General features: G+C 44.3%; 1 protein-coding gene across 1 annotated transcript in view; it reads left to right on the plus strand.

Moving 5' to 3' along the window:
* Positions 1-1,023: 1,023 nt before the first annotated feature.
* Positions 1,024-12,260, plus strand: part of ANKH (ANKH inorganic pyrophosphate transport regulator) — a 149,680-nt gene continuing 138,443 nt past the window's right edge. Inside the window, exons 1-2 of the mRNA XM_054018446.1 lie at positions 1,024-1,173; positions 1,589-1,732. Coding sequence (XP_053874421.1) covers positions 1,165-1,173; positions 1,589-1,732 — 153 coding nt within the window. The 5' untranslated portion in view covers positions 1,024-1,164. The remainder of the gene's footprint in view (positions 1,174-1,588; positions 1,733-12,260) is intronic.

The raw sequence follows: 12,260 nt of genomic DNA on the forward strand, positions 1-12,260 counted from the left end.
CACTACTTTGCTTTAGTTCTGTAAATCCTCCAGCCAGTCATTAACAGACAGGACGTGCCTTCCCCATCAGGCACTGCTTACATTCTACAGTATTCTACAGTAATGGTCAAACACACACTGTGAAGGCCTTATTAACATGCAATGCAAGTTTGGGGTCCCACTTTTGAGAGGGACCTGTATAGATGTGCAACTTGCAGGCCAGCTCACTCTTCCACACTTTTTCAGTAGAACAAGACAGGGAGGCAAGTGGGCAACTCACAGATGAAGTCCTGCTCCAAGCACTGTAAAGCTCCACTTTTGCTTGGGACTTCATAAATCCTAAAACCAGACCGGGGGAGAAGTTTACAGACTAGTGTTGGTACAACGCATGGAGGAACAGAAAACTGCACACTTCTGCTGACTGTAGCTCCATTATGTGGCAGTGCCTTGGAGCACAGCAGAGGGCATTAACAGATGCATGCTAGATGTAGACATGCATGTACACATAGAAATGCAGATATTGTACATGCAAAATCACCACAGTTACATCCATATGAATGTACACACACCACACTTACATACACAATGTGGCAATGTGCACACCCCCCAAAAAAACCACAGCTACTGTACACAAACTGACACCTGCACTGTACATACAATGTGCTGTGAGCCTGTGTGTGGAAAGTATGTTGTATATATGTGTATCATGCCTATGTCTAGTGTGTATGTGCATAAATGCAGTGTATGGAGGAGAATGCACATTTACACACAGTCATTTGTATAGCCACACTCGCTGTACACCTACGCGCGCACACCTCATGTACAACACGCACACTTGTTTACTGTCCTGCTCAGCAAGCACCAGCCGCTTCTCCTGTGCGGGCTGCAGCAGCTAGAGGTGCTGCTGTGCCCGGGCGCCGGCGTTAGGAGGAGCAGAGAGATGCCGCTCTTTCCCCTCCCCTCCTGAAATGAGGCCGGGTGTGTGTCAAAACCCACGTGTTTAGAGAGGCAGACGCCGAGAGAGGAGACATAGCTGGGCCGGGGCGCAGCGTCTCCGGCCTCAGCCCGTTTTCTGCACCGCCGAGGCGGCCGCCAAGGAGCCTCAGCCATCCTCCTGCGTCCCTCTCCTCCCACAGCTTGGGGAAGGAGGCGGCGGCGGCGAGACAGCCCGGCTCATCCTGCCCCATGCCGGTGGTTGGTTTGTTTTTGTTCCCACCCCTGCTCCCATCCCCCTGCTGCCGGCTAGGCTAAGCCAGGGTACCTACCTCATTTTTGTGTGTGTGCCCTAGCTCCTATAATGGAAAACCCGCCCGCAGAAATTTCTGGTGGTGGTGGTGTCCCTCCTCTTTTTTCCCCCAGCAGCAGCAGATCATTGTTGTGTGGGAGGAGGGCAGCAGGGATGGACTTGATCTTTTGGATCTCTTGCTAAGACAGCAACACACCGCGCAGAGCGGAGCAGAGCGAGCGGAGGAGGAGAGAAGAGACCGCTTCGCTGCTGCTGCTGTCGCTAGATGCAGAGCCTCCCCCAGCCAAGCCAGAAGCTTGATTTTTAGGGGGCTTTTCTTTTCTCTCTTTTTTCCCTTCTTTCCCCATTCCTCCCCCCTTGCAGTTTCCCTGCTACGGCAGATGTGTTTGGGGTCCTCGCACAGCTGGGACTATGGTGAAATTTCCAGCGCTCACTAACTACTGGCCCCTGATCCGATTCTTGGTTCCTTTGGGCATCACCAATATAGCCATCGACTTCGGGGAGCAGGTAACTCGCCGGACGCCTTTTACCTTTTCTAGACCTAGCCAAATGCAGCCATCCATCGCTGGCGCTAAGGGATAAATTACTGTGGAAGCTGCTGCTTTGCAAATGTGCCTTATTAGGATCCCTATTGCTGTTTACAAAACATCCTCTGTATTTCTTAGTCTCTTCCCTGTGAGCCTGGGGTCGCTGATGGCAATGCACACCTAGGCTGTATTTGATTGTCAAACGTGGACTTCCCTCTGCCAGAACATCCATAGGAGGAGACTGTAAAATAGGGTGCACTGTGGCTCGAGGTATCCCGAGAGGAATTTGCAGATAGCAGTTTACAGAAAACAAACAACGTTGCTGCTGCTTTGCTCAGTGCATCACAAAATTTTGCCTCAATGCAGAATATCGATTGTCTCATTTATTTGGGGGTGGGCTCTGTGTTTTCTGTTTCTTTTTCATCTCATGGTTGCTTTTGGTTTTGAAGCCTCCCTGCCGTGTTTGTGTTTTGGAAAGATCTGTTTACTGCTTGTTTATTATTCATTAGACTTTTTTCTACTTTCCACCATGAATGTTAAAACATTATCTGTTTTGAACTCTACTTTGATACACATAGAAGGACATCTTTTTAGTGCACTCAAGAATTATGTAATTGGGGATTACATAAAGAATTTGTCTATATTTTAATTTAAAACTACTTTTCAAAAAACCCACCATACAATATTTTTGCTTAATTTGTGGGAGAAAGGGGATTTAAAAAAAAAAAGCCTATTGCAAAACACATAGCAGGTTGGGTTGATGATTGAGAATATTTAAACAGACATTGATTATGGTTATAGAAATATCCTATAGATATACTGCTAATTGCTGCTTGTTTGGGGCTTGCTAGTGTGCAGTTATAACTATTGATTTTGTGATGGAGTGAAGGGGCCTAATTCCCTCCCCCTCATACAGCCTGCTTTATCTTGTTCTTTTACCTCTCTCCATGTGGCGTCATTGACAAGCTAGTGCTGCTGCAACCTCTTCAGCAGGTAGTGAACCATTTGTAGGCACCAGTCCCTGCCACCTTACCAGTGAAGCACTGTGTTTAGGAAACTCTTACAGGATGCTGTGTAATGATATTGGCAAAGGATGGATTAAATCAATGGGGGAAAAAATAGGGTAGCATTCTCTGCATTAGTATGGACAGCAAGAGAGAATCTCTGAAATGTGAAGTGCTAAGCATTTAATTTATAACAATTTACTGAGCTGACTTTCTAACTCTGTTTACCTTGAATACTCTTTTTGTATTGCTTTCTTTGTCATCATTTTAAATTCACAAATTCAGATGCCATGGTATGAGAACCTGAGAAGAGTAGCATAGAAAGCACTGGAATTTATTGCTAACAAACTTTGAAATGGATTAAGGCAATTGTGAACAAGTGTGCCCACTTCGTCCTAATTAAAGTTCCACACTATTGCTGATATAAAACTGTTCTTTGCCTTAGACACCATCTAAAATAAGGCTCGCTGTATTTCCTCACTTTTTATCAGAGACCTATTTACTTGGCATAGTTTCCTGTGTAAGAAACATAGTCACAAAGTGGGTGGAAGCCCTATGTAACAAGTGAACTAGCTGAATGCCCCCTAACAACTTTCATCCTTGTGATAAGTTACTGTTCTGTCCACAGGTAATCTGGTGCCTTTTAGGCAATTCTTATACATACAATCAGCATATGCACCTACTCCTGCATTTCTTATTCAGGCAAAGATACTATACAATAAATTAGTGAATTTGCCTGTGTAAAAAGTGCAAGATTGGGCACAATTATATTAGAATGGAAAATGGATATAAGAATCAACTATTTGCCAAGATATTTCATTCTTATTTCTCTTTTCTTCTTCTTTTAACAAAAAAAAAAATCTTTATTCTAAATTTAAGCAATAAAAGATATTCAGAATATTTTGATATATACAATTTGTTCTTGTCTCAGACAAGGGCAATTTACTCTACCAATCAGTTTTCCATAAATCCACCATACAATATGCCTCCTGACAAAAGAGAGAAAACGGGATAGAAGAAAAAGGGTGATTTAGAGGTACAAATGTACAATCTGCCTTATACAAGTAGGGTCTGATTCAGAGTCCATGCCAATCAGAAGAAAGTCTTCCATTGATTTCAGTGCTCTTCAGATTAGAACTTTCAACATTAACAAATAGATCACAGAAGAACTCCTTGAATGTTGAGTGTTCAGTATGCTCTTGCCACTAACATCCCAACCCCCACTTACACTGGGAAAATGAGCATTTGGAAAATGCATGTTAAAAATTATTTATGCAGCTTTTTAAAATGGTGCTGAAAATGGTGGTCTCACTGCTGTGGATAGGGTCAGTCAAGTTCAACACTCTTTGCAGCAAGGCATGCTGGATACCTGGTAGAATGAGATATAGTGACGTGCTTTTGGACACCACCACAGCATGGATGCCCTTCAAGGGAGTTGGGCTAATCAGCTGCCTCCCAGCAGGGGGGAAAGAAGGCCAACAAACTGCTCACTTAAAGGGGGATTGCTGCAGGGAGCAGAGAGGTTCCTGTAGGAGACTGTGGATGAGGAAAGGGGTCTTCCTATACTAGCTAGGTGGAAGACTTGGCTGGGGATACCTGCTGGGTAGGGAGCAGCATAAGATTGCTGAGACAGGGGCCGGAGGAGAGGCTAGGTGACAGGACCTGGTTTACCTGTCTTCAGTGATGATGAACTGTGTTTTAACAAGTATCAGAGGGGTAGCCGTGTTAGTCTGAATCTGTAAAAAGCAACAGAGGGTCCTGTGGCACCTTTAAGACTAACAGAAGTATTGGAGCAAGTCTGATGAAGTGGGCATTCACCCACAAAAGCTTATGCTCCAATACTTCTGTTAGTCTTAAAGGTGCCACAGGACCCTCTGTTGTGTTTTAACAATAAGTGCATCCCTGAGGGAAAAGGGAATGAAATACTGACACTTGTGGGAGCTTCATCAATATACTGGTTGGTGAGTTGGTTTATCCCCTCACATGAGAGTGGGGAAGCTGAGGAAGAACTGATAATTTTATTCTTTGGTTGGTAATTCTTATGCACGAGCTTGTCCAATTTTTGAGATGTCATGTGTGCATTTTTTCCCCCAGTGGATGCTACGTGATTATCAGGCTAGTACTGTTGAGCAAAAATAGACTTTCCAGAAGATAAAGATTTGATGAGCTAGTCATCTGATCACTCCCTGCTGCGGTAATAATTTTAATAATAGGGCAAAATCAGAATAATTGTATACATAATAATGGGTGTACCAAGGGACAGCTCAGAAAAAACTACAGTACTTTCCCTTGTGCATTTATGCTTAACATAAGACTGCTAATATAAATCAGTCAAATTAGCATGAAGGGAGGTTATTCCCTATGGCTAATAATCTCTAAAAGAGGCACAGAAGAATATGTTGGTCGGATATAAGATTATTGAAGAAAAAGTAGCCTAGTAATATACACTGGCTGAACAGATTGATCAGTCATTGAAAGAATACTGTAGATCATAAGACTTTTGACACAGCTTCCCCAGTTGTTGTTTCCATGAGTAGAAATATTATTTGGGAGCACAGTTTTCAAAGCAGAGTTCTTTCAATAAAATGTAATGCCAGTTTTGTTAAATGTGAGGCAAGTGACTAGTTTCTAAATTCTTTTTTTGCTTAACACAATTTTGTGGGATTTGAGATATTTTGAGAAGTATAGGGAGGATAATACAGCTAAGAAATTGCCACATCTTTTGTTTGTCCTCTGCTGTCACTAGATAATTATTTGGCAGGTGATTTAGGAGAGGACTAAAGAACTTTGTGAGCATTGTACATTGTGGGAGATTAACAATAAGGGGTATTAAGTATTTTCAGAAGACTCAATGATTATGGGTGTACTATATGAACAGTATATTTTTAATTATAATTCTGTATTGTGTTTAGGATGTAAAAAAATGTTACAGTAACATCAGTGAGAACTAATAGTCTGTTCCAGAGCCCATTAATGTCTGTGAAGATATTCTCATTGACCTTAAGGACTGGATCCAGCATTCTTTGCTTTTCGGGACAAAACTGTGATTGAAATCTAATCAGCTAACCTCATCTCAATCTTGTAAACTTTTCTCAGATGTAGGCATCTGAATTTTGTTTATACTAAAAAATGGTAATACTGAAGTATGAATACAGAATGATTTAGAAGTGGAGAGAGAGAGAAATCACAATACTAGCTCTAACACATTATTCCTATTTGCTCTGTTTTTATGCTGATTTATGCTTTCCTAAGTACATTTAACATAAATGTTTCATTATGTTGAATAAGCTTTTGGGGGGGCTTTTAAGAATGGATCGCAAAAAATTTTTAACTCCCTTATTTTCTGCATCATGTATTATACCACTACATGTTGATGTAATAACACCACTATTCTCACTTTTCATCCAGGGAGCTTAAAAGCACATCACAAAGATAAGAATAATTATCCTCATTTTACAAATGGAAGTGTTGCTAACTCATGATTTTTATCATGAGTGTCACGATATTTGGTGTTTTATTTAAGGGCCCAGGTACTGGAGACCAGTGATTACCTGAAAATACCAGCATCTGCCTTGTTGTTGTTGCTTCTTAAGTTTGTATTTCTTGTGGTTGCAGAAAAAAAACCTTCAAAGGACACAAAAACCAGAAGCCAATGACCGCACCTCCCTTCCCCGCAAAAGTATCATGATTTTTAAGCCACTTTTTTGGGAACTGACTGATTTCTTTTAAAATTTTAGGGTTGGCAATACTGGGGAAAATGAAGTACAGATGGGGTAATGTATTTGCTTAGGAATGCCCAGTAAGCCATTGGCAGAGCTAGGAATAGAATGTGGGTCTCACTTGTTGGTCAGTGCTCTGTGCACTAAACTGCCTCTGAGGTGGCATCAATAATAACAATATTTTGGAAGAGTGTTCCCTGGTTGCTAACACCAGTTATCAATGTTGGGACTCCCTACTGTTGTCATGTTAGCACTGGTGTTAACTAACTTCGAGTCATAGAGTGCAAGGCCAGAAGATCAGCTAGTAGTCTGATGTCCTGTGTACCACAGGCCTCCAATATCGCTCAGCACCTGCACATTAAAGCTAACAACCAAAATGAGACCCAAATAAATGAGACCCACAGGAGACTAGGTTATGATGTGCCACAGGCAGAGAATAAAAGGAACCAAGGTGCAGCAGTGCTCAAGGTCCCTGCAGTGGGCCTTACTTGCTACAAGTAAAGTTGTATGACACTGTCTTTCTTGAAAATGGTGTCAGCAGCCAGTGCTACAGTAGGTCTCCCAACAATCAGCTGAAGCAATGTTATCAACCATGTTTTGTTTTTTTCCCCACTGTCCATGGATAAACAAGACCTGTGGCTGTTACTGTGAGATCTATTACCAGCAATTCATGAGCAGTACCCGTGTATACACACACGCGTGCACGTGTTATGTTCAGTGGCATTTAGGCTTAGTCAAACTGAAACAAGGCAATGAAGGAGTCAAACTACTACTCCCTCATTAACTCCTTCTTGTGCTTCAGGGCTCTTGGGATAACCTGGTAATTTTATATATTACATGTGGTACTGTACTTGAGGTTCAAATAAGTGAGTTACCATAAGAGCAATGAGACCATCAACAGCCCTTGTTCTAAATTTGTTGGCTGCTGCTGGTTTAAGAGGCCTAGTTTTATTTTAACAGGTTTCTCCTTGTAGTTAAAACCATTTTCTTTTCTTAAATGGTGACCAGAAAAACAGAACAAGTTGTGCATAAAATATTAAAGAGAATTAATGAGACTGGAGAGTTTATATTCCCAACTGCCACTGTGGCATCTTGGCCAGGTTACATAACCTTTCGATGCCACTGTTCACTCATTTTTAAAGAGTGCATAACACTTACCGATGTCACAGGGCAGCCAGGAGAGTGAATAAATTTCAAAAATACTCGAGATGAAAGGTGTCATAAGAACGAAGTATTATTATGATTGACGTCAGTGGTCAAAGACTAACCTAGATTAGGTAGGCCTTTAATACCACGTTAACAGAAATGTGACAATATAAGCTCCCATTGTAATCCGTGTAGGCTATAACTATATACAATAACCATGATTCCATTATTAGTATTGTATCCTAGTGGAAATACCATTAGGTTTTTGAAAATATTGCATTGCTATGACAATATTTATTGACGGATTTCCCCCCCTTTCACATATGTGCATAATTCCTGAACTAAAGGGACACTTTCAGGTAAATTTAGGCCCAAACTTAGTTCAAGAAAACAAGTTTTTACAAAAGGTTAAACAGAAATGTTTGTGATTTGTTTTGTTTTGTTTCACGTTTCAGTGGAAACATTTTGAAGGAATTCCATTCCCCCGCAGGGTTTGTAACCCAAATAATACAACATTGCGTTAGTACAGGAGAAGCAGAATGTGAAGCTGACTGGAAACAATAGTGCAGTTTACCAATCTATATTTGTCCAAGATGAGAAATCCAAGAAGTAAGAGCTAATCTGTAGCCACTAGGTGGAATGAGCAATGGGACAACTTCCAGAACCCAGCCAGTCTCAAGATCTCTGCTTCAACACTGACTCTGGGGCCTTTCTGCTGCCTGGCAGCATGGCTGCAATTTTCTTCCTCACCTTTTTATATAAATTGTGGAATTCTCCTTCTGTGTCTCCATTAAGGCTAATGCCCTTTCAGCAGCAGACTGTGGCTCAAATATTCAAATCTCAGTTTCTATTGGGACTATTGCCTAGCTCCCAATTTTGGATATGAGAATAAAGGCATTCATGCTCTTAGGGAAATAAGTTAGTGGTTCCAATTTAAAATGGCAACTCTTACCCTTCTTTTTCCTACTGTATTCCCAATTCCCAGCAGCTTCTCTTGTCCCCTTGCCAATGTATCTTACTTAAGAAATTGAATTGGGATCCCCAAACAGGCTATTTATTAGTCTCCCCTCTGGTCTGTAGGCACAGCACAGATACTGCAGCACTGCTAAGCACTGAAGGGGAAGCAGTGGTTTAATTTTAATGTGACTGGAGCAGTTAGCAGCAGTGCTTCAAAGGAAAACCACCATCCCTTTTCCCAGCAAGACTACAGTTTTCAGGTACAGGAGTGGTTGGCCTGTGCTTAACGGCCTGAAGAGTAAACTGGTTTAGGGCTCTCAACTCAACTTTTTTTATTTAAAAATTAAGTTAACAAGAGGCCATCCCCAAAGTGTGGGGTTGCTGGATATTGTGGGAGTGGAAATGAAGGAACGAGCCAAGAGGCAGTTGATTATTAAAGAACTAAAAGAGGGGTGGGGGGAAGAAGGCTAGAGGACAACGGGTGTATATGGTTTTAGTTGCTGTTTCTTCCCTCTGCCCCCTCCCCCTTCTCCCCCTGCCCATTACAGGTAATAGACATAAGTGTGTGTGTGAGGGGGAGAGAGAGAGATGAGGTCTCACCTCTGCACTGCAGGGTACTTAGACATCACCAAAAAAGCCCCAAACAATTAGACAATCAGGGACACCAACCAGAATTCAGTAGTAATTGATTGAGGTCTACAGTGTCTTCACATGGAGAGAGACCTTAAAACCAAAAAAACCCTCAACAACAATGGAATTCAGTGTTATATGATGTAGGCACTTAGACTTTATGTGCAGAAAGTGGTGTGCTTTTACAGTGCTGCTGCTTAAGTAGAGTGGAAGGTTCTGCTTTCTTGTTGAGTTTAGTTACAGATAGATGCAACATAAGGCCACATTTGACAGACATTACCTCCTCTTCAAGGAGACTAAAGAACCACGTTTTTTGTTTTTGTAATTAGGTCAAGCCTAATTGTAGGATTTTCATATTGAAGCTAGTGCCCCGACACTTGTTTGTGAGCACTGATATCTAATGTAGCATTCGTGAAGGAGATAGCAATTACTTTATTTAGGTCTCTAGGAATTAGGATGATATTAGCATTTGGCCTAGTCACTAATAAATTAACTTGTTCCTGTGAAGTGTAAATAGAATGCTTAGAAATGGAAGCTGTTTTAAAATTAAAGGTGGATGGCTTAGCTCAGGGGTAGGTAAACTACGGCCTGGGGGCTGCATCCGGCCCTTCAGATATTTTAATCCGGCTCTCGAGCACCCACCAGGAGCAGGGTCTGGGGCTTGCCCCGCTCCGGCGCGCCAGTCGGGGAGCGGGGTCGGGGGCTTGTCCCGCTTCAGGCATACCATGGCTCCATGCAGGCTTCTGGAAGCAGCAGCATGTCCCCCCTCCAGCTCCTACATGTAGGGGCAGCCAAGGGGCTCCGCAGCTGCCCCTGCCCCAAGCGCTGCCTCCGCAGTTCCTATTGGCCAGGAACCATGGCCAATGGGAGCTGCAGGGGCAGCACCTTTGGACAGGACAGCATGGAGTCCTCCCCCCCTCCCCCTCCCCGCAGCTCAACCCTGTGCCCCAGCCCGCAGCCCCTTCCTGCACACTGAACTCCTAATTTCTGGACCCATAGAGCCCGCACCCCCTGCCAGAGTCCTCACCCTCTCCTGCACCCCAACCCCCAATTTTGTGAGCATTCATGGCCCGCCATACAATTTCCATACCCAGATGTGGCCCTTGGGCCAAAAAGTTTGCCCGCTCCTGGTTTAGCTGTAAGGCAGTGGTTCTCAAACTATTGTACTGGTGATCCCTTTCACGTAGCAAGCCTATGAGTGTGACCCCCCTCCCCTTAAATATATAAACAAGTGTTTTTAATTTATAACACCATTATAAATGTTGGAGGCAAAGCGGGGTTTGGGGTGGAGGCTGTCAGCTTGCGACCCCCCCCCCCATGTAATAACCTCGCGACCCCCTGAGGTGTCCTGCCCCCGAGTTTGAGAACCCCTGCTGTAAGGCAAGGTGGTAGAGGAAGAGGGAGCAAGTCTGGGTCAATTATGAAGAGAAGTCTGGAGCAGCCATGAGGAAGAATGGGGACAGAATCTGGGGAAAATAGGCATTAGGGAATGTCGGAGAAGGTAGTCATTAGCAGCAGGCAGGAGGAGGAAGTCCTAAAGAGTAGTCAATTGAAGTATGCAAAAGGGATGTCGGAGGCTCCCACTTTACTTGGCAGTGGTGAGGCCTCACCTGGAGTATTGTGTCCAGTGTTGGGTGCCACACTTTAAGAAATCTTCCATTGTTGCATGCAGTGTTGTTGTAGCTGTGTCGGTCCCAGGTTATTAGAGAGAGAAAGTGTGAGAGGTAATACTGTGATGTTTTGTACCTCGCGGGAACACCCAGCACCCCCATGTTCACCCTTATAAAATGGTTGGTATCCAATGCAAAGTTTGTCATGTTGTGTCTTTGGAAGCCTCATGATACACTGAGCATTGTTGTTATAGTAATGTTATAGGTTATAATTTCATGTATATAGTTATGAGGCTGAAAATGTGTCCTCATGGCTTAAAGCAAGCCTGGGCAAAAACTCCCCCAAGAGTAGAGGGGCAGTTCACACCTCATCAGGGCATGTACGGGACAAACTCAGCCCAGCCTCACAGGAACAAAGGACACTGGCCTAGGCAACAACAAAGGATCTGTGGGACTCTCGAGTGAGTCACTCCCTTCCTTTGGTCAGTTTGGGACTGCGATGAGGTAATGCTCACCTGACTCGGAAGGGGGACAGGGCAAAGCCAAGAGGGAAGAAAGAACATGATAAAAGGGAGAGACATTTGCCATGCTCTTCCTCTCTTCCACCTCCATCTGCAGACATCACCACCAAGCGACTGAAGCTCTGATCAAAGGGGAGAGCCTGGCTGAAGGGCAACCAGCCAGCCTGTGGTGAAAAGCATCTAAGTTTGTAAGGGCACTGAAAGTGTTAAGATCAGCTTAGAATGCGTTTTGCTTTTACAGTAACTCCCCACTTAATGTCCTCTCGCTTAACGTTGCTTCGATCTTGTGTCCCTGCTCCATTACAGAACCTGCTTGTTTAAAGTTGTGCAATGCTCCCCTATAACGTCGTTTGGCTGCCTGCTTTGTCCACAGCTGGCAGCCCCCCATCAGCTCCCCTATGCCCCCCCAGCGCCTCCCGCCCGCCAGTGGACCCCGCGGATCAGTGCCTTCTCCCTCCTCTCTCCCGCCTCCTGCCCGCGGCAATCGGCTGATTTGCAGCGTTCAGGTGGGAGGGGGGAGGAGCGAGGACTCGGCATGCAGGCTTCCCTCCCTCCCCTGATGAACTCGATTACTGCGGGCAGGAGGCAGGGGAGGGAGGGAGAGGAGTGAGGATGCGGCATGCGGAGTAAAGGGGGAGGAGGTGGGAGGAAGAAGAGGCGGATTAAGGGTGGGGGCTTGAGGGAAAGGGGTGGAGTGGGTGGGCCGAGGGTTGAGTCCCCCGCTCCTGGTGCTTGCACAGTAGGGGAAGCTGCAGCAGCTGCAGCTTCATGTGCTCCTCCTAGCCTACGGCACCTTCAGCCTCCTTGCCTGCCTCATTGTCTGCAGTGCCAGTGGGCTGTGCCTGTGTGGGGTAAGGCGGGGGCACCTCCCATTGCTTCATACTCAGCAATGATGATTGTAGTATTAAATTGCTTGTTTAA

The sequence above is a fragment of the Malaclemys terrapin genome, chromosome 2, assembly GCF_027887155.1.
Source record: "Malaclemys terrapin pileata isolate rMalTer1 chromosome 2, rMalTer1.hap1, whole genome shotgun sequence".
Lineage (NCBI taxonomy): Eukaryota > Metazoa > Chordata > Testudines > Emydidae > Malaclemys > Malaclemys terrapin.